Genomic DNA, 23630 nt, shown 5'->3' on the forward strand with positions numbered 1-23630 from the left:
GGGAGTCAGCAAACACCTTCAACGAGGGTTCAACCAGAACCGTTGAACGCAGCTGATTATCGAAGCCAAATAGTAGACAAAAGCAAAATCAAATACCCCCAACTCTTTTTTTACACGGTTTCTTTTTACACGGATTTGAAGTTACACGGTTGAGAAAAATTTTTTTTTTGTAAAAAAATTTTAGTCTAGTACGGTTTCAAAATCACTGTCTTGTAATTGTGTTTGTTTTTACAACACTTAGCACCATTGCTGAAATGAACATACATAGCAGTAACTGGGAAATCCCCTTAATCGACAACTCTTACTTACACATTTTGTTCGATGATATTTACATTGCTGAAATGGATATCTCCAGCGATGATACCGACTTTAGTCCAGTTCGTCGCAAACAACTGCGCTTGTTATCAAGTAGCGACGAATAATTATGGAGATATGTAAATATTTTTCCCTTATTTCTATTCTAAATTTTCTGTTCTTAGTTCTGGATTAACAGATTTCTTTTGTTTTTTGCATGCTCTACTACTTTTTCACCTGTATCAATTATGTATATTAAGTTTTAATGCTCAATAAAATGCCACATGAACATACAATTCGTATGCATATCTGAAATTTTATAGTTTTCAACTTTTTTTACACGGTTTTTCGAAGTAAATATAATTCTTTATTTCATCTTACACGGTTTTCAGATGAATGGAACGTACCCCCATTTTACTATAGGAAACGCATCTTTTTTTACACGGTTTTTTTTTTACATGGATTTCTGAGGAACGTATCTACCGTGTAAAAAAAGAGTTGGGTGTATGCCATAAATAGTTTTGCACCATTAAAAGCGCCAGGCCCTGACGGGATTATGCCCATAATGTTGCAAAAACTGATGGAACCAATGGTTCAAAGGCTTGAAAATATATACAAAGCTAGCATTCAACTATCTTACATCCCAAGAAGTTGGAAAAGAAGTAAAGTTGTGTTCCTTCCAAAACTAGGCAGAAGAACAATGAGAATGCCGAGGATTTTAGACCTATAAGCCTTACCTCCTTTATGTTGAAGGTACTAGAAAGGCTAATAGATTTACACGTAAGAACAATAATGGCGGAGAAGTTATCGAAGTCCCAACATGCGTACATAAAGGGCCGATCAACCGAAACTGCCCTTCACGAGGTGATAAGCGTAATTGAAAAATTACTACACCACAAACAATACACCATGGCTGCTTTTCTAGACATAGAGGGCGCCTTTAATAATATAGAAGTAAATGCTATAATTAGTTCTCTGGCACATGGCACATGGTGGCATAGATAACACTGTGTGCAGATGGATACTATCGATGCTTAAGAATAGGAAGATTATAGCTTCAAACGGCGCTGCAACACAAACAAGTTATTAGAGTAGAGGGATGTCTCAAGGAGGGGTCCTCTCTCCGCTTCTATGTTGTAGCGCTGAATGAAATACTACTCCAACTAAACGGTGGAGGAGTGAAAGCAGTAGTATATGCAGACGATATAGTGTTTTTGGTATCAGGCATGTTTCCTTCAACAGTCAGCGAGATTATGGAAAGAGCACTTCGAAGGTTAAATCTATGGGCTAAACACAATGGACTAGGAGTTAACCCGAACAAAACAGAATTGATGCAATTCACAAGCAGAACCAAAATACCTCAATCTCAACTTCCGGTACTAAGCGGTACAACACTCACTCTATCCCCCACAGCTAAATACTTGGGGATGGATATTGACCCCAAACTGTCCTGGAAAATTAATATAGAACAAGTAAGGAAGGGCTAAGTTCGGGTGTCACCGAACATTTTATACTCTCGCATTATAAAGTGATAATCGAGATTTCATTATCAGTCATTTACATATTTTTCAAATACCGTATTTTTGTAAAGTTTTATTCCGCTATCATCATTGGTTCCTAATGTACTATATATTATACAGAGAAGGCATCAGATGGAATTCAAAATAGCGTTATATTGGAAGAAGGCGTGGTTGTGAACCGATTTCACCTATATTTCTTACATGTCATCAGGGTGTTAAGAAAATATTATATACCGAATTTCATTGAAATCGGTAGAGTAGCTCCTGAGATATGGTTTTTGGTCCATAAGTGGGCGGCGCCACTCCCATTTTCAATTTAAAAAAAAAGCCTGGTTGCAGCTTCCTTCTGCCACTTCTTCCGTAAAATTTAGTGTTTCTGACGTTTTTTGTTAGTCAGTTAACGCACTTTTAGTGATTTTCAACATAACCTTTGTATGGGAGGTGGGCGTGGTTAATTTCCGATTTCTTCCATTTTTGAACTGTATATGGAAATGCCTGAAGAAAACGACTCTGTAGAGTTTGGTTGGCATAGCTATAGTAGTTTCCAAAATACGTACAAAAAAACTTAGTAGTTGGCGGGGCCACGCCCACTTTTCCAAAAAAATTACGTCCAAATATGCCCCTCCCTAATCCGATCCCTTGTGCAAAATTTCACTTTAATATATTTATTTATGGCATAGTTATGACACTTTATAGGTTTTCGGTTTCCGCCATTTTGTGGGCGTGGCAGTTGGCCGATTTTGCCCATCTTCGAACTTAACCTTCTTATGGAGCCAAGGAATACCTGTACCAAGTTTCATCATGATATCTCAATTTTTACTCAAGTTACAGCTTGCACGGACGGACGCACAGACGGACGGACGGACAGACAGACAGACATCCGGATTTCGACTCTACTCGTCACCTTGATCACTTTGGTATATATAACCCTATCTCTGACTCTTTTAGTTTTAGGACTTACAAACAACCGTTATGTGAACAAAACTATAATACTCTCCTTAGCAACATTGTTGCGAGAGTATAAAAAAGAATAAACAAAGCATACATGGCCTACTATACTTCTGAGAGAATCGTCAACAGGAATTGGGGCCTCAAACCAAGTATAATAATGTGGATGTATACGGCTCTCATAAGACCTATACTCACATATGGAGCTCTGGTATGGTGGCCAGCGCTAAACAAACAGTACAACATTAAAAAATTAAATGGAATACAAAGAGCAGCATGTGCGGGTGTTACTGGTGCAATCAGGTCATGTCCGATTGATGCGCTCAATGTGATCCTGCATCAACTCCCAATGGACATTTTTATTCACGAAACAGCAGCTTTGCGGCGATAAGAATAAAAGAATTGGGAGGTTGGAATCAGCAGAACTACGGACATAGTGCAATCCTAAACAAGTTAAGCATTAGTAAATCAGACTACATTCTCCCAAAGCTGGATTTCAATAGACACTTCCAGGTGAGGATACCATCTAGACGAGAATGGAGAAAAGGTTCAAAAGGAGAGGAGGATACCATCTCAGTATGTACCGACGGGTCCAAAATGGACTGCGGGGTAGGCACGGGGGTATTCTCCTCTGATCTAGGCATATTTCTCTCTATACGTCTACCGAACTCGGCCAGCATCTTCCAAAAGCCTGCTAAGTTCTATTAGAATACCACGGGAATATACATAAAGCAACTATATTCACGGATAGCCAGGCGGCGCTCTTGGCCTTGCCTTTCTTCTTCTTCTTCTTCTTAATTGGCGTAGACACCGCTTACGCGATTATAGCCGAGTTAACAACAGCGCGCCAGTCGTTTCTTCTTTTCGCTACGTGGCGCCAATTGGATATTCCAAGCGTAGCCAGGTCCTTCTCAACCTGGTCCTTTCAACGGAGTGGAGGTCTTTCTCTTTCTCTGCTTACCCCGGCGGGTACTGCGTCGAATACTTTCAGAGCTGAAGTGTTTTCGTCCATTCGGACAACATGACCTAGCCATCGTAGCCGCTGTCTGTTAATTCGCTGAACTATGTCAATGTCATCATATATCTCGTACAGCTCATCGTTCCATCGGATGCGATATTCGCCGTGGCCAATGCGCAAAGGACCATAAATCTTTCGCAGAATTTTTCTCTCGAAAACTCGCAACGTCTACTCATCGGTTGCCGTCATTGCCATATAGCAGGACGGGAATTATGAGCGACTTATAGAGTTTAGTTTTTGTTCGTCGAGAGAGGACTTTACTTTTCAATTGCCTACTCAGTCCGAAGTAGCACCTGTTGGCAAGAGCAATCCTGCGTTGGATTTCTAGGCTGACATTGTTGGTGGTGTTTACGTTGGTTCCAAGATAGACGAAATTATCTACGACTTCAAAGTTATGACTGTGAACAGTGACGTGAGTGCCAAGTCGCGAGTGCGACGACTGTTTGTTTGATGACAGGAGATATTTCGTCTTGCCATCGTTCACTGCCAGTGCTTCTGTGCTTCCTTGTCCAGCCTGGAGAAAGCAGAACTAACGGCGCGGGTGTTGAGGCCGATGATATCAATATCGTCGGCATACGCCAGCAGCTGTACACTCTTATAGAAAATTGTACCTTCTCTATTTAGTTCTGCAGCTCGAACTATTTTCTCCAGAAGCAGGTTGAAGAAGTCGCACGATAGGGAGTCACCTTGTCTGAAACCTCGTTTGGTATCGAACGGCTCGGAGAGGTCCTTCCCGATCCTGACGGAGCTTTTGGTGTTACTCAACGTCAGTTTACACAGCCGTATTAGTTTTGCGAGGATACCAAATTCGGACATCGCGGCATAAAGGCAGCTCCTTTTCGTGCTGTCGAAAGCAGCTTTGAAATCGAGGAAGAGGTGGTGTGTGTCGATTCTTATTTCACGGGTCTTTTCCAAGATTTGGCGCATGGTGAATATCTGGTCGGTTGTTGATTTACCAGGTCTGAGGCCACACTGATAAGGTCCAATCAGTTTGTTGACGGTGGGCTTTAATCTTTCACACAATACGCTCGATAGAACCTTATATGCGATGTTGAGGCGGCTAATCCCACGGTAGTTGGCGCAGATTGTGGGGTCTCCCTTTTTATGGATTGGGCATAGCACACTTAAATTCCAATCGTTGGGCATGCTTTCGTCCGACCATATTTTACAAAGAAGCTGATGCATGCTCCTTATCAGTTCTTCGCCGCCGTGTTTGAATAGCTCGGCCGGCAATCCATCGGCCCCCCCGCTTTGTTGTTCTTTAGGCGGGTAATGGCTATTCGAACTTCTTCATGGTCGGGCAATGGAACGTCTGCTCCGTCGTCATCGATTGGGGAATCGGGTTCGCCTTCTCCTGGCGTTGTGCGTTCACTGCCATTCAGCAGGCTGGAGAAGTGTTCCCTCTATAATTTAAGTATGCTCTGGGCATCCGTCACTAGATCACCTTTGGGGGTTCTACAAGAGTATGCTCCGGTCTTGAAACCTTCTGTAAGCCGCCGCATTTTTTCGTAGAATTTTCGAGCATTACCCCTGTCGGCCAGCTTATCAAGCTCTTCGTACTCATGCATTTCAGCCTCTTTCTTCTTCTGTCTGCAAATGAGTCTCGCTTCCCTTTTCAACTCTCGGTATCTATCCCAGCCCGTATGTGTTGTGGTCGATCGTAACGTTGCGAGGTAGGCAGTCTGCTTTCTCTTCGCTGCAACACGGCACTCCTCGTCGTACCAGCTGTTCTTTTGCACTTTCCGAAAACCAATGGTTTCGGTTGCAGCTGTACGTAAGGAATTTGAAATGCCAGTTCCCTTATACCGGGTTGTTGACGAGTGCTCTCAGAGAGCAGGAGTGCAAGCCGAGTAGAAAATCGTTCGGCTGTCTGTTGTGATTGCAGCTTCTCGACGTCGAACCTTCCTTGTGTTTGTTGTCGTGCGTTTTTTACTGCACAGAGGCGGGTGCGAATCTTAGCTGCAACAAGATAGTGGTCCGAGTCGATGTTAGGACCTCGGAGCGCACGCACATCTAAAACACTGGAGACGTGTCTTCCGTCTATCACAACATGATCGATCTGGTTCGTAGTTTTTCGATTCGGAGACAGCCAGGTAGCTTGATGAATCTTCTTATGCTGGAATCTAGTACTACAGATAACCATATTTCGGGCCCCGGCGAAGTCAATCAGCCTCAACCCATTTGGGGATGTTTCGTCGTGGAGGCTGAATTTACCGACCGTAATGCCAAAGATACCTTCTTTGCCCGCCCTGGCGTAAAAGTTGCCAAGCACGATTTTGACATCGTGGCGGGGGCAGCTCTCATAAGCGCGCTCCAAGCGCTCATAGAAGGCATCTTTGGTCACATCGTCCTTCTCTTTCATCGGGGCGTGGGCGAAAATCAGCGATATGTTGAAGAACCTCGCTCTGATGCGGATTGTGGCTAGACGTTCATTCACCGGAGTGAATGATAGTACTCGGCGACGAAGTCTCTCTCCCACCACGAATCCAACACCAAACTTGCGCTCCTTTATATGGCCACTGTAGTAAATGTCACAAGGACCTACTCGTCTCTGTCCTTGTCCCGTCCATCGCATTTCTTGGACGGCGGTGATGTCAGCCTTTATTTTTGCGAGGACATCAACCAGCTTGGCAGCGGCACCTTCCCAATTAAGGGTCCGGACATTCCAGGTGCATGCCCTCAAATCGTAGTCTTTATTTCGTTTGCCATGGTCGTCATCAAAAGGGGGGTCTCTCATCCGAGGCTGTCGCTTACTTTTCATTGGTATAGTTTTTTTACGTGGCGGGTCCCAAACCCACCACACAACCCTATGTAGGGGATGTTTCGCCTTCTCACATTAGCTCGCCTTCGAACGGATGTTCTTAGGCTACCCAGAGGATACTTGGTCAAAGACCGGAAGTAGTGAGCTGCTTGAGCCATGTGTAAAAGAATCGTTTCTGGCCACTCCCAAGTGAATGGCTATGAGAGAACTTTCCTCACTTGCGTGAACTTCTACACATGACTCCATCCTCCTTGTCTTTACCCATGACAAATTCCAGCATAGTTGACAACTGCAAGAGAGCACTAAGCACAATAAAAGACAAGCTCCAACTAGACTTGATCTGGGTTCCCGGCCACAAGAACATTTTCGGTAACGAAAAAGCAGACAAGTTGGCAAAGACAGGAGCTTTCCTTTACGAATCCCAGACGGAGGTAATACCAAGCCCGCTAGGATCAATCAAAGGAGAGATCTATAGACAATTTCAAATAACAGGTGGAAAAACATTACAAAATACGTCATAACTAAACAATTATAGCCAACATATGACAGGAAAAGAACCAACGACTTATTAAATAGGTCAAGAAAAAGTATCTACAGAGTAACAGCCACCACAACAGGGCACTGGCCATTTGGGAAACATGCGTTCAAAATGGGTATGCCCTACAACGACATCTGCCGAGGCTGCGTAGTAGCAGGGAACAAGAAAACAATTTTCCACTGTCTTTGCTAATGCCTAGCTCTAGCACGGATCCGACACAAAACACTTGGAATCCATCAAGCACTAAACGTTTGGATTTCCACTAAAAGCATATCAGACATAAGTAGTTTCATCGAAACCTCAAAATGGTTTGAGAGAGAAGTTGAAACGTAATAGCAGATACAGGAGGTTCTACGAATAGTGTATCAAAATGGCACATCAAGTGCTAATTGATCCCGATAGGGCTGCACTCCTACTTACCTATCATTTAAGAAAGTTACAAACAAACAAGAAAACATACAAGTGAAGGTAATAAAAGCGTGTTAAAAAAGAGTTTCTGTATTAAATCATTAAATCGTTGAGTATATAATAAAAGAACTAGAATTGAAACGGGATGATGGTACACTTTTGGCGCATGAATTTCTTTGTTGCAATAACAACTTTGTGTAGAAATTCACGGAAGTGAGGAAAGTTCTCTGATCGCCATTCACTTGGGAGTGTCCAGAAACCATTCTTTTACATTCCGGTCTTTGCCCAAGTATCCTCTTAGCTTAAGAACATCCGTTTGAAGACGAGCTAAAGTTGTTTTTGTTTTTTTTTTTTGGTGAAGAATCGTAAGAAACTTAACTAAATATTATAATATTTGTTACTTGCTTAGAAAGTCATGAAACGTTGTTCTTTTCAATGACAGGCGACAGCGCTAATATGCATTACCGAGCTTAATTTACATTTACTTGCGCATTTGACCCATATTAATGCAAGTTTTTAATGCACAAGAATTCCGTGTATTTAGCTGAATTTACCAAATTTTAGTAGGAAACACTGCTTAAAAATGGCCGATGTTTGCTATTTTTTGACAGATGTCACTTGAAATCCGCCTTGTTTGTGTTTACAGCTTTAGAGGTAAACAGTTTTTATATTGTTAATTCAATTATGTGCAAGTATATTAACAAAAACAAATTTTAATATCTTTAGATGGCAGAAAATAAACAACGCAGTTTGCTATCCATTTTTCCAATATTCTTAACTTTTTCGCACACTTTTACTTCACTTTTTTTTAATAAATAAACAAATTTCACTATCAGCTGTCTAAATTCACAAGTCTGCCGTCTATCACCATAAAATTGCAATGCGCATTAGCGTTGCTCAAGGTGCATTAATTTTGCTCGTCTGTCAGGGCTATAACGGTGCAGCACATCCCCATAGTTGAATTCCGTATGTCCAGATGGGCTTTAACGTTTGATTGACTAAAATTTTATTTGATGTTGTTAGGGGTGATTTCTTGCCGATTAACCAATTTATTTTGTTGTATTTTAGTTTTAGTTCTGCAACTTTCTTATATGCTCTTTCCACTTTAACTTTCCATCCAGCGTCAAACCAAGATATTTCGACGAGGTGGAGTACGGAATTACTTCATTCCCAATCTATAAGGGGATATACGTAGCAGTTTTGTTAGTGAAGTTTATATGTATAGACTTCAACTCGTTGAGAGTATTGTTCCATTTTTGTGTCCATTCTACGATTAGGTTGATTGAAGACTGCATTCTGTTCGACGACTCTATTTCATTTTTACCAGTAGTAATGATGCAGGTATCATCTGCAAATGTGGCGATTCTGCTGTTTGGCGACATAGGCATATCCCTTGTAAACAAAATGTATAAGAGTGGTCCCAGGACACTTCCTTGGGGTACACCTGTTTTTATTAGCTGTTACATAGTATAGGATTGTCCATGCTTGATTCTGAAGTAGCGGTTGCTCAGGTAATAGGCAAGTAGTTCAGTTAGTTGCTGTGGAAAGAGAAGTCTTAATTTATGTATTAAGCCATGGTGCCATACTTTATCGAACGCCTGGGATACGTCAAGAAAAACAGCTATGCAAATTTGTTTTTTTTTCCATCGCATCCTTTTCCAAGCTGATTCCTGAATAGCTTTCGTAAATGTATGAACTTCATCTTCTAACATATCTTGAGTTGTTATATTTACTTTAAAATCAATATTTTTGTCGAGCATAACTTTGAAATATTCCCAATCCGTATGTCTATTAGAAAGATAAGGTGGTATGCCGATTTCTTTTAGATGGACATTTAAGATTATATATACTGGCGAGTGGTCCAAATTTAAGAATCTAGCAAAAGTTTCTGATATAAGACAAATATCAATTTTTTCAACATGGAGTAATGCCTCTAATTCTTTACTACGTTTGAGCAAGCCATTTGCATTCCAGGTCATAATTTTCATCGGTTTCATTTTTGCGTCTTACTTTCGTTGTGCTTTCGCTCTAGTTTAGTAAGACGTTCGTGGGTAAGTCTATTTTGCTCTTGTAGCTTATTAAGCTTGTTGAGAATTAACCAAAAATTACCGGTAATATCACCAGTGGCATTCGTATTTGTTTGATTTTCAGACATATTTTATTAAACTTTATTAGCAACTTTAGTTTTGCTGGCAAATGAGGGCTTTCCAGTTTAATTATTTACATTAGTGACTTCCTTCTGAGGAACAGTGGAAGCGGTTGTACTTAAGCGTTTTGGTTCATATTTATGCTCTTTATTTTTCTCAGCCGCGTTTTTAATTTTTTGAAGTTGCTTTGCCACTTCAGATCCCCTTCGCAGGGTGATTTTGACTACAGTTACAGCATTTTGGCGGTAGTTCGGCAGGTTTTGTGCTGCTTAGTGTTGTATGATTTCCAACGCACTTTACACACCTCTGTGATTTACAGCAATAGTTTCAGTTTCAAGTGTGACCGAACGCCTGTCAGGATCTATACTGCGGCACAAGATTCGATGGCTTGATGGGCTCGAGTTTAACGACAGAATTTAAAATATGTTTGATTTCGAGCTAAAGTGAGAAGGCGAAACATCCCCTCCACAGGGTTTCGCGTAGACTTTGGGACCCGCCACGTAAACAAAAACGCCTCCAATGAAAAGGAAAAGAACGAGCATGCATCAGCTTCTTTCTAAAATATGGTTGGACGAAAGCAAGCCCAACGATTGGAATTGAAGTGTGCTCGCCCAATCTACAAAAAGGGAGACCCTACAATCTGCGTCAACGAGCAACACCAAAAGCTCCGTTAGGATCGCGAAGGACTCTTCGAGCCGTTCAATACCAAATGAGATTTCAGACAAGGCGACTCTCTTTCGTGTGATTTCTTCAACCTCCTTCTGAAGAAAATAAGTCGAGCTGCAGAACTAAATCAAGAAGGTACAATCTTCTATAAGAGTGTACAGCTGCTAGCGCATACTGATGATATTGATATCATTGGCCGTAACAACCACGCCGTTAATTCTGCTTTTACCAGAATAGATAAGGCAGCGAAGCAAATGGGTCTAGTGGCAAACGAGGGCAAGACGAAATATCTACGATCATTTTTCACTGGAGTCATTCTAGTGGACTGCACATGATGAACCGGTTTTCAGGCGTGGAAAGACGAAAAACTCGGCTGGATTACTGAGCCAGTTATAATCTATTTCCCTGCGTATTTGGTTGCAGTTCTTTTGTACTATTCCAAATACTTAGCAATTGTATTAATTTTGAGGAAGAAGCTGTTTAAAATTTTACGCATATATTCAAATGATTCCTACAAACATGACTTTTCAACAAATGCTTATGATTTGAAATATAATTGTGATTTATGAGTTGTATTAAATTTTAACATAAAGAGATAAAAAGTATCCTATGGCCTTACCCTGTTTCTAAGCTACCTCCCCACCAATTTTCAGTCAATCCGGTTCAGCCGTTCTTGAGTTATAAATGGTGTAACTAACACAACTTTCTTCTATATACAAAATTTATATTTATTTTAGTCATAATTTTCGTCTATAAACTATGACCTTATAAATAAAAAAAATGTTTTCCTTTTTAAGATCAATATAACCGAAGCTGCGATGGTAACAGATTGAGACGTCTCAATGCGGCCTTCCCGGAAGAAATTAAAAAAAAGTAAGGAAGTGCTAAGTTCAGGTATAACTTGAAACTTGAAAATCTTAATATCATAATCAGGAAAGGATTCTCTCTGAACTTCAATTATATATCTCACACATTGACCGATATTTTCGGTAAGAAGTCAATAATAGACACTGGGATCCACATATTCGGTACCTAAGCTATTCGTGCAAAGTTATAACCCGTTATAATAATTCATTTTTGATCTGTACACAGAAAAGTAAAAACCTAATGGAATTTAAAATTGTGTTATATGGAAAGTTCGCGTGGCTGTGTACCAATTTCACCCATTTCCACAGTGTAACATAAAAATGTCACGAACCAAATTTGGTTAAAATTTGTCGGAAGGGTCTTGGGGTATGTGATTTCACTTAAAAGTAGGCGGTGTCCCGCCCATCGTATAAATTTGTCCCTGGCTCTTTTAAAGCTCTCTCATACCATCTCGGGGTTACCATCCGATTTTATCCATTTTCACACTATAATATTTGCAGCTTGCATACGTGGATGGAAGGACGGACGGATGGACAGACAGTCACCCGAATTTCAACTCATCTCGTCATCTTGATCATTTATACATATACAACCCTATATCAATCTTGATTAGTTTTAGGTGATACATACAAACTTAAAGTGAACAAAACTATTATACTTTATAGCAACATGTTTCAATAGTATACAAATTGTATCAATTTAGCGTATAAATAAATCACATACTAATTTTTTAAAATAAATAAGAATTCCTTCATTAAAAAAGTTATGAAAATCAACCGAAATTTTAGTATTTACAGGTATTCAATAGTACTTCAACCGATTTTTTTATAACGTATCGAGTTAATATCGTTCCACGATTTTCAACTAATATACATTTGAGTTAGAAATTAATAAATATTAAATATTTTTCCAGAAACAATATTTTCGACACTCACCTCATATTCTTCTACACTCTTAATATTTTCAACAACACTAGTAGCCAGTTTTTTCAATTTTTCTCCTTGACTTTCTTCAATCATCCACTTATTACTTTTTGAAAGTTCAGAAAGTGCATAAAGCAAAGCCTCCAGTCTGCTATTATATTCATTAAAACTAACAGGTAAACATTTTATCAATCTTATAATCGCTGATTTTTCTACCAATTCATCTGAAAAATAAACAAATAATATAACAACTACATAAACATATATCTCATTATTGGCGTATATAAACTTGAAGAAAATATAAACAAATTATAGTGTTGGTAATCATCTTTATGCAGTTACAACAACAAAAATCGAAGGCAAAACGACTTAAGATTAAGATTATTAAGACGGTTAACTTAAAATATTAAAAAAGATATTTCAATCAGGGACCGTAACAGTTACGGGAAACGGGTAAAAAATAAAGATAAATAATTATTTTATTTTTTTACGCAATACGAGTTGAAAAGTAAGCTTTTTCTATTGTCTTGACAAATAATCATCTCAAGCTATTACTTTCAAATCGCAAATGCCAAACAAAAAGCCTACTCTTCAACGCTTATTGCGTAAGAGTTATGTAAAACTCACCGCATAATTATTATTCTGTGAGCAATGAATAAAAGTTATCAACTGAGCGGTTATTTGCTTCGAAATGGATATTGAAAACGCATTTTGCATATTTAAACTAAAAGCATGTTTAAAAAATTTTGCATTTAATACATTTTATTCGAAAACAAAAGAGAAATTTTGTTTACACAAACATGTTTAAAAAATTTTGCATCTTAAGGCATATTCTTACATTTTATTCGAAAACAAAAGAGAATTCCTTATTTTGTTTACACAAACCATTATATAGGCGTTTTCAATAGGGAGCTACTTAAGCAGACTGATAGGAACCGCAAACGACGCCATATTTTTCCAGCTCATTTGAAATTTCTCTTCAGTAATGTTTGTAATTTCATCATGGAAAGATATACGATCTAACAACTAGTTGAAATTATTAAAATTTATTATCGAAATTTGGAGTCAGAGGCCTCAACTTTAAGATTTATGGTCGTCATAATCGTCCTGTCAGATCACCAATTGACCGTCTAGTGGAAAAATTTGAATCCACAGGCACAGTACAAAATATTCCCGTGCCAGTGAGACAAAGAAATGCCCGTAGTGTCAAGAATATTGCTTCCGCTAGGGCATCAATTGAGGAAGACCCGAATCTGTCTCTCACACTCGGTGTTGGGTTGGGCATCTCTGTGACGTCGTTGTGATGATTTTTGCGCAAATATCTTGGCCTACATCCTTATAAGATAAAATTGATGCAAGAACTGAATCCTCTTGTCCACCAGAATCGTCGTATGTTCGTGAATTATGGTGAGCAACTTGAAAATGATAAGGATTTTCATCAAAAAATCATCTTCAGCGATGAGGTTCATTTCTGGCGGAATGGCTTCGTCAATAAGCAAAATATGTGTTATTGGTCAGGCAGAACACGTACTCCATGAGTCACCATTGCATCCCAAATAATCTTGGCCCGAATTAAATGATATGGACAAGGAAAATATGTGATTCTAACAGGACGGCGCGATAACATAACGCTACAAAGCGAATGTCACATTGATTTATTGAAAACCAAAATTGGTGAACGTGTTATCTTACGAAATGTTTTGACGCCGTTAGACTATTTACTATGAAGCTATGTCTATGGTCTATGCCAACAAGTCAGCTAATATCGAAAATTGGGTCTGGACTTATGCAAGCGTGCATTTACAATGCCGAGGGAAAAGAAATCATTTTGCAAATTCATAAGTCGACTGGTAAAGCAGTTTCTGGGAGGATTTAGGCCGGATCGTTCTTTGCTGTTCTGCACATTTTGTAATTGCTCTGTTACGGCTACAAAAATATTTAATGTAAAATAACAATTTGCAACGGCAAAACATAAAGAGGGCTGCATAGAAGTGAAAACCCTCACAAGCACAAACATTTCCGGCGGAATTTATTTGCTACCGCCAAAAAAGATCAGCAATTCAAGTGTTAATTTTTTTCGAAATACACAAACTATCAAATTCGTTATGAATCAAAGTTGAGGCAGAATTACATGCATCTTATATACATATTTGCATACCTGTAGACGAGACAACAGACTCAGGGCAATAACTAATGTAACGTAATTTGACCAAACAGAGAGTTTATATTCAATTCAGGACGGGCAAATGTCAATTCGTATTTATCTAACCTGATACAACTAAAAATCTGCACTAATTTTATTTCAGCATAACTCAAAATATACTATTAACAAATAGGTAAGCTATTCCATATTTGAGCAATTCACAACCTGTCGTAAAGCATCGTAAAATCGTAAAATTATAAAAAAACAAGTGTAAAAATTTATAATTTTACGATTTTACGATGCTTTACGACAGGTTGTGAACTGAACAATTGTATAATTATATTATTTTAAAAACGAAAAGATTAACGAACTTCAAAATACGGGCCATTGTCAGCAACCCGTCTTAGTTTAGTCAGGATACTTGAGTCTGCACGTTGTACACCGTTAGTATCAACTTCCTAAAGGCACTTCCGACGTGCAACGTGTCAGAACCTTTCAACCATTTTTATACACTAAAGCTTTCACTTCTCCAAAAAACTCCTCAATCGGTCGGCATTGTGGTAAGTTTGTCGGATTCTTTTCTTTAGGCACAAAGTAGATGTTTTTGTTGACCAAGGACTCCAATGTCACATTTGCATAATGAGAAGAGGCTTTGTCCTGCCAAAATACGAATTCATCGTTTTTAAGGTGTTTATGTATGAAAGGAATCAATTTTGTCCAAACATTGATTGATGTACGCCTCATGATTTATTGTCAGTCCATTTGGTTTAAACAACGGCACAGATATACCCTTAGGAGAAACTGTTATGTAGAACATTAAAATTTATTTTTAAATTTGTACTTTATCTCGGGAGGCGTTATAGACATATCGTCTGTGTAATAAACATCGTTGCCTGGCATTTGCGGCCCGCTAAGTGAAAAGTAGCTCTCGTCATCCAACATGAATGATTTTCCACTCAAAGTCTTTCACATTCATCGACATTGTGATTTAACTTGACTTATTTGCTCTTCGGGGTACCCTGGACAACGCTTTTTTTCGGCTTTAATGTTAAGTCTATTTAACGTTTTGCAGATACATACATATATGGCTGTGAGCATTCGAATTTTCGTGCGGCTTCGGTTTGACTTATGCAATTCTTATTTTTGAACGATGTCTTCAGCTTCCGAATGTTTTGGGGCGTCATAATTGTCGGCTTTCTTTCAGAACCCGGTTGCCTTTCTATTTTTAGAGTACTAAATATTGAGTATATTGGTCTTCTGGAGACGACTTATGCACATATGTACGTAAACTTTTTTCCAGTGGTGTCATTTTTTTTATAAAAATTTACAACGCGGTCGCGGAGGTGTCGCTGCTTTAAAGCCATTTTAAGCACTAATTGAATTTGTAAGCTGTTACAAATTATACGCCAAACAGATGATGCAACCAGTTCGCTAATTGCGTAATATTAGCATTTGAAAAAAAAATAACAAAAAAACAGGCCATTAAAATAAGTGCAGATTTTTAGTTATAACCCGTTATTTCGACCAATTTCAATGCAGATATTCAGTGTATGAAATTCCTACTAAATGTTACGGATGTAGCATCATACATATAGTACATACATACCAAAGAGCTGCAACGAGTACGATTAAGTCAAATCAAATATACAATGAAATCAACTCGGCTGAGCATACACAACATTGTTGATTGCGTCAAGTACCGATCAGCGTTAACTGATTTGATACAATACGAACAATATATTCTTCGGCAATCACGATCGAGTAAACGGTATGACCGACTTTATTTCAAATCAAATCACATCAGCTTAGCGCTTTGAGAAGGTTGCTTCAATCAAATCGATCAATTACTCGATTGTTGTATTGATTCCAATCATGTGAGGCATACTCAGGAAAATGAGCACATGTTGGAAGAATTCGATGCATACATACATAGGCGTGTACATGTGTAGAGCAAGTACACGAGTGACTCAGTGCATTGGATGTAATACATACATATATAACCCGAACATTGTCGAAAATTTAAATCATACAAATATTCACAACCAAATCATGTACATATAAACTGATTGCTATTGATTCTAATTTGTTTTTTGTCGCAATAATTACCTACATACGTCAATCCACAATAATTACCTACGTCCACAACTTATAATGGTAATCTGATGCTGTTATTATGCTTAATTTTTGGTTGCTACTCCTTTCAGTTAAATTATAACGAAATTTGATTGGACATTTTAAAAATGGGTAAAAATTTGCATTTTACCCTGGAAAAAAGTGAATATTTCGATAATGATCTACGCAGAAAGACACAAATCCAACACAATTGCCAAATTATGAACTGTTCGAGGAAACGCCATAAATTTAGTTAAAAGTGATCTTAAATTGCAGAAATATAAAAAAATTTGCAAAGCTCCTTCACAAAAATAAAGGTAAATCGTATTGGATCCGATGGCAAATCATTTGTCCATCGCATCGACGCAAAAGCACATGAGCAAAGTAAGTTTATTTTTTTAATTTTGGTTAAATTAATTTTTTGATTCTTTCATTTTTATTTTATAACAAAAAGTTAAATTTTTGAAAAACTAACTTTCCGCTCACAGAAGCAGTGGCGCTCTGCAGGCCGCTGAGAAGGTAGCAAGCACCGGATTCGAGAGAGTCACACCGAAGGTGCTCAAAGAAGGATGAGCACGATGACCCTCGTAGGAAAGGCATGAGTAGTGCCAGCTTGAAGTGGTACTTGAAGCCCCTCCGGGGGGGGAAGACTCCTGAGGTAGCGGAGGCACTGGCGAGGAGCAGGGTCAGAGGAAGTAGTGTCTCCGTTAACGCAACCACGACCGCCAGACGAGCGATTATGCCATAGGAGCTTCCCAGCTCCAAAAGACTGAAGGCCAACCCTCCGCTTCAAATCCCCCGGATGCCTTTCCATTAAAATTGTTTTTATACGTAAGATGAGATTCTGACAATAGCATTACATCAATATTATTTTCATCCAGAAATCTAACAAGTCCAATTTGTATTGGTTAACACCGCTAGCATTACATATAAGTACAAATGTTCAATACGCTCATTTTTTACTTAAAAAAGTTTGCAACATTTGGTTTTGTGCTTTGATTATTCCTTGAATCACATTCTGCATTGTAGACATACCAATTGTGTCATGCATTGGGTAAGGTTGAAAATCATAGTTTCAATGCTTCCAATTGATTGATTTTGGGGCAATAACATGTGTGCCGTGTTGCTTATCATCAGGTTTGCATAGCTCCCTTGTGTATTATTGTGTTTAAGATCTACTGGTTTTGAAATATGGAAAGGGATTTAAAAAATTTTGTTAGGAGGAATATTTAACTTTAGTTACAATGTGCTTGAATTCCGACTGACAATTTAATTTTTAAGTCTTTATATGCATGGCAACCCCTTTAGTTTGCAGTGTGATTTCCCCACAATTACTATATTTTGTATTTAAATCCTACTGGTTCATTTCTTTTATGCTGTTCCTCAGCGATAATTCTTCGATGGAGCAGATATTTTAAACAGAAAATTGGAGGTGTTTCATTTTTCTTTAGTTGGTTAGTAGTTTGCATTTAATCTATTTTGAACACTGGTTGTGGGACTTTATTTCTGCTAAAAATATTTACTGCTGATTTAATACTAAAACCACATTATTTCAGTGCTTCTTTAACATCGCTAGAGTCTATCGAAAACTCTTTAACTTTTTTTGACAACTACTTGGCCTTTAGAGCTCTTCAGTTGGTAAGTCCACCGAAGCCTCGATACCTCTCATAACAACCTTTTATAATATAGCTGAATTTGCTAGAACTTTATTTATAAGAATGTTATTTTGTGTAGTTTTCTAGGTGGTGATGTATTTAATGTTATATTTTATGTTAAATTAACATTTATTTCGCTTGTTTTTATTTGAGCCAGCTTGTCGAGCTCTTCGTATTCACGCATTTCGGCCTCTCTCTTTTTTTGTCTGCAAGTGCATTTCGCTTCCCTCTTCAACTCTCGGTATTTTTCCCAATCAGCACGTGTTGCAGTCGATTGCAACGTTGCGATGTAGGCGGTTTTTTTTATTTAAGAATGTTTCTAATTTAACCCTACGACTTTACAACGGTCAACCATTATCATTCCTTTGCGTAACTTTTAAGGGCGCGGGTGGATATTTTTGCGCATTTTCCGTCCTTTATGACTTTTTATCTTTAAATGTGACTAAATAACTAAGCAATATCACATCCTTAAGCAATTAAAAATCCAATTTTGGCCGAAAAGGACAAAATTCGTATGAGCATGCTAAAAACAATGCTGGTACAGTCAATGCCTCATCATGACCAATTGGTACCAATACATAAGAGTATTACAATCCCTTATTAAAAATTCAATACTATTTGATTTACTACTGTGATCAAATTGAAAGGTAAATTTTGTCCATTTCATCTGCAATACTCGCTGCAATACACATCTGCCAACGAACGAATCCAGTCATCATAGCACTTGGAAAAATCCTTCATCGTGATGGCCAGCAGAGCCTTTTTCGATTCAGCTTTTATATCCTCAATTGGGGGCACAACGGTGTCCTCGAAGTGGTCTTGTGAATTTGCTGAATAGCCACGAGTTACACGAAGGTAAATGAGGCGAAATGAGAGATAGTGCATTATCGCACTTCTTTGTTCAATAAATTCAGACATAGTAAAAATGGAAGAATTCACTTTTAGAGCCTCACAAAACGACGCGTATCTCAAATACTAATGAATATTTTGACGTGAAATTTAGCATAGATGACACTAACAGTACTACAGAAAAAAATTTTCCGATTCGAAAAACACGCGAAGTATAAATTAAAAACTCATCTTTCAATTTGATCACAGTAGTATCCCCAAATGGGTTGAGGCTGATCGATTTCGCCGGGGCGCGAAATATGGTTATCTGTAGTACTAGATTCCAGCATAAGAAGATTCATCAAGCTACCTGGTTGTCTCCGGATCGAAAAACCACCAACCAGACCGATCATGTTGTGATAGACGGAAGACACGTCTCCAGTGTTTTAGATGTGCGCGCGAGTTAAGGAATGTATTCCTTATAATAGTAACAAACATCAAAACAACCTTTTGTTTCAGTAACCAGAATGCAGAAACAACCTTGAGTTGGTACAATTGAAATGCACTATCACTACAACAAACAATCCTAAACAAACAAGTATCAAAACAACATTGAGTTTGAATACCACAACAACCTTAAAACAAAGCAAATGTATCTAAGCAAACAATATATATGTATGTAAACAAACCTACACAAATAATATAATCTGTATCTTAACAAACTATCGACTAGTAATAAGTAAACATACTAGTTAGTATAAATAGAAGTAAGAAACATGTAAAAAGTTAGTCTTAAGAGTATAAATAAAGAGTACACATTTCGGTGCAGCTCAAAATATATTCTTTTGACTCATTTTTACTTTATGTAAAAATTAACTCGTGCTTCGAGGTCCTAACATCGACTCGGACCACTATATTGTTACAGCCAAGATTCGCACCCGCCTCTGTGCAGCAAAAAACGCACGCCAACAAACACAAGGAAGATTCGACGTCGAGAAGATGCATTTGCAACAGATAGCCGAACGATTTACTACTCGACTTGCACTCCTGCTCTCTGAGAGCACTCGTCAACAACTCGGTATAAGGGAACTGTGTGACGGCATTTCAAGCTCCTTACGTACACCTGCAACCGAAACCATTGGTTTTCGAAAAATGCTAATGAACAGCTGGTACGACGAGGAGTGCCGTGTTGCAGCGGAGAGAAAACAGGCTGCCTACCTCGCAACGTTACTATCGACCACAACACGTGCGGGATGGGATAAATAGCGAGAGTTGAAGAGGGAAGCGAGATGCATTTGCAGACAGAAAAAGAAAGCGCCGGAATGCGTGAGTATGAAGAACTTGATAAACTGGCCGACAGGGGTAATGCTCGAAAATTCTACGAAAAGATGCGGCGGCTAACAGAAGGTTTCAAGACCGGAGCATACTCTTGAAGAACCCCCAAAGGTGATCTAGCGACCGATGCCCAGAGCATACTTAAATTATGGAGGGAACACTTCTCCAGCCTGTTGAATGGCAGTGAACGCACAACGCCACGAGAAGGCGAACCCGATTCCCCAATCGATGACGATGGAGCAGACGTTCCATTGCCCGACCATGAAGAAGTTCGAATAGCCATTACCCGTCTGAAGAACAACAAAGCAGCGGGCGCCGATGGATTACCGGCCGAGCTATTCAAACACGGCGGCAAAGAACTGATAAAGAGCATGCATCAGCTTCTTTGCAAAATATGGTCGGACGAAAGCATGCCCAACGATTGGAATTTAAGTGTGCTCTGCCCAATCCACAAAAAGGGAGACCCCACAATCTGCGCCAACTACCGTGGGATTAGCCTCCTCAACATCGCATACAAGGTTCTATAGAGCGTATTGTGTGAAAGATTAAAGCCCACCGTCAATAAACTGATTGGACCTTATCAGTGTGGCTTTAGACCCGGCAAATCAACAACCGACCAGATTTTAACCATGCGCCAAATCTTGGAAAAGACCCGTGAAAGGAGAATCGACACACACCACCTCTTCGTCGATTTCAAAGCTGCTTTCGACAGTACGAAAAGGAGCTGCCTTTATGCCGCGATGTCTGAATTTGGTATCCCCGCAAAACAAATACGGCTGTGTAAAGTTGAGCAACATGAAAAGCTCCGTCAGGATCGGGAAGGACCTCTCCGAGCCGTTCGATACCAAACGAGGTTTCAGACAGGGCGACTCCCTATAGTGCAACTTCTTCAACCTGCTGCTGGAGAAAATAATCCGAGCTGCAGAACTTAATCGAGCAGGTACAATCTTTTATAAGAGTGTACAGCTGCTGGCGTATGCCGATGATATTGATATCATCTGCCTTAGTTCTGCTTTCTCCAGAATGGACAAGGAAGCAAAGCAAATGGGTCTGGCAGTGAACGAGGGCAAGACGAAATATCTCCTGTCATCAAACAAACAGTCGTCGCACTCGCGACTGGGCTCCCACGTCACTGTTGACAGTCATAACTTTGAAGTCGTAGATAATTTCGTCTATCATGGAAACAGCGTAAACACCACCAACAATGTCAGCCTGGAAATCCAACGCAGGATAACTCTTGCAAACAGGTGCTACTTCGGACTGAATAGACAATTGAGGAGCAAAGTCCTCTCTCGACGAACAAAAACCAAACTCTATAAGTCACTCATAATTCCCGTCATGCTGTATGGTGCAGAGGCATGGACGATGACGACAACTGATGAGTCGACGTTGCGAGTTTTCGAGAGAAAAGTTCTGCGAAAGATTTATGGTCCTTTGCGCGTTGGCCACGGCGAATATCGCATTCGATGGAACGATGAGCTGTACGAGATATATGACGACATTGACATAGTTCAGCGAATTAAAAGACAGCGGCTACGCTGGCTAGGTCATGTTGTCCGGATGGATGGAAACACTCCAGCTCTGAAAGTATTCGACGCAGTATCCGCCGGGGGAAGCAGAGGAAGAGAAAGACCTCCACTCCGTTGGAAGGACCAAGTGGAGAAGGACCTGGCTTCGCTTGAAATATCCAATTGGCGGCACGTAGCGAAAAAAGAAACGACTGGCGCGCTGTTGCTAACTCAGCTATAATCGCGTAAGCGGTGTCTACGCCAATTAAGAAGAAGAAGATCTTAAATTGCAGAAATATAAAAAAAGCGCAAAGCTCTTTCACAAAAATAAAGGTAAATCGTATTGAATCCGATGGCAAATCATTTGTCCATCGCATCGACGCGAAAGCACATGAGCAAAGTAAGTTTATTTTTTTATTTTAGGTTTAATTAATTTTTTGATTCTTTCATTTTTTTTATAACAAAAAGTTAAATTTTTGAAAAACTAACTTTCCGCTCACAGAAGCACTGGCGCTCTGCAGGCCGCTGAGAAGGTAGCAAGCACCGGATTCGAGAGAGTCACACCGAAGGTGCTCAAAGAAGGATGAGCACGATGACCCTCGTAGGAAAGGCATGAGTAGTGCCAGCTTGAAGTGGTACTTGAAGCCCCTCCGGGAGGGGAAGACTCCTGAGGTAGCGGAGGCACTGGCGAGGAGCAGGGTCAGAGGAAGTAGTGTCTCCGTTAACGCAACCACGACCGCCAGACGAGCGATTATGCCATAGGAGCTTCCCAGCTCCAAAAGACTGAAGGCCAACCCTCCGCTTCAAATCCCCCGGATGCCTTTCCATTAAAATTGTTTTTATACGTAAGATGAGATTCTGACAATAGCATTACATCAATATTATTTTCATCCAGAAATGTAACAAGTCCAATTTGTATTGGTTAACACCGCTAGCATTACATATAAGTACAAATGTTCAATACGCTCATTTTTTACTTAAAAAAGTTTGCAACATTTGCTTTTGTGCTTTGATTATTCCTTGAATCACATTCTGCATTGTAGACATACCAATTGTGTCATGCATTGGGTAAGGTTGAAAATCATAGTTTCAATGCTTCCAATTGATTGATTTTGGGGCAATAACATTTGTGCCGTGTTGCTTATCATCAGGTTTGCATAGCTCCCTTGTGTATTATTGTGTTTAAGATCTACTGGTTTTGAAATATGGAAAGGGATTTCAAAAATTTTGTTAGGAGGAATATTTAACTTTAGTTACAATGTGCTTGAATTCCGACTGACAATTTAATTTTTAAGTCTTTATATGCATGGCAACCCCTTTAGTTTGCAGTGTGATTTCCCCACAATTACTATATTTTGTATTTAAATCCTACTGGTTCATTTCTTTTATGCTGTTCCTCAGCGATAATTCTTCGATGGAGCAGATATTTTAAACAGAAAATTGGAGGTGTTTCATTTTTCTTTAGTTGGTTAGTAGTTTGCATTTAATCTATTTTGAACACTGGTTGTGGGACTTTATTTCTGCTAAAAATATTTACTGCTGATTTAATACTAAAACCACATTATTTCAGTGCTTCTTTAACATCGCTAGAGTCTATCGAAAACTCTTTAACTTTTTTTGACAACTACTTGGCCTTTAGAGCTCTTCAGTTGGTAAGTCCACCGAAGCCTCGATACCTCTCATAACAACCTTTTATAATATAGCTGAATATGCTAGAACTTTATTTATAAGTATGTTATTTTGTGTAGTTTTCTAGGTGGTGATGTATTTAATGTTATATTTTATGTTAAATTCACATTTATTTCGCTTGTTTTTATTTGAGCAAGCTTGTCGAGCTCTTCGTATTCACGCATTTCGTCCTCTCTCTTTTTTTGTCTGCAAGTGCATTTCGGTTCCCTCTTCAACTCTCGATATTTTTCCCAATCAGCACGTGTTGTAGTCGATTGCAACGTTGCGATG

At 39.2% G+C, this 23630-nt stretch overlaps 1 protein-coding gene and 1 long non-coding RNA gene across 10 annotated transcripts in view; one reads left to right on the forward strand and one right to left on the reverse strand.

Annotated features, from left to right (window-relative positions):
* The window catches only part of LOC126764858 (uncharacterized), a 139296-nt gene that overhangs the window by 43034 nt on the left and 72632 nt on the right, over positions 1–23630 (reverse strand). For all 9 annotated transcript variants that reach the window (XM_050482484.1, XM_050482481.1, XM_050482480.1 and 6 more), the window contains one exon: positions 12103–12314. In XM_050482484.1, the coding sequence (XP_050338441.1) occupies positions 12103–12314 (212 nt within the window). The remainder of the gene's footprint in view (positions 1–12102; positions 12315–23630) is intronic.
* LOC126764999 (uncharacterized) lies at positions 18733–19666 on the forward strand. Its single transcript, XR_007668216.1, has 2 exons — positions 18733–18855; positions 18946–19666. It is a non-coding gene; the product is annotated as an uncharacterized LOC126764999 (long non-coding RNA).

Source organism: Bactrocera neohumeralis, unplaced genomic scaffold, assembly GCF_024586455.1.
Source record: "Bactrocera neohumeralis isolate Rockhampton unplaced genomic scaffold, APGP_CSIRO_Bneo_wtdbg2-racon-allhic-juicebox.fasta_v2 cluster10, whole genome shotgun sequence".
Lineage (NCBI taxonomy): Eukaryota > Metazoa > Arthropoda > Insecta > Diptera > Tephritidae > Bactrocera > Bactrocera neohumeralis.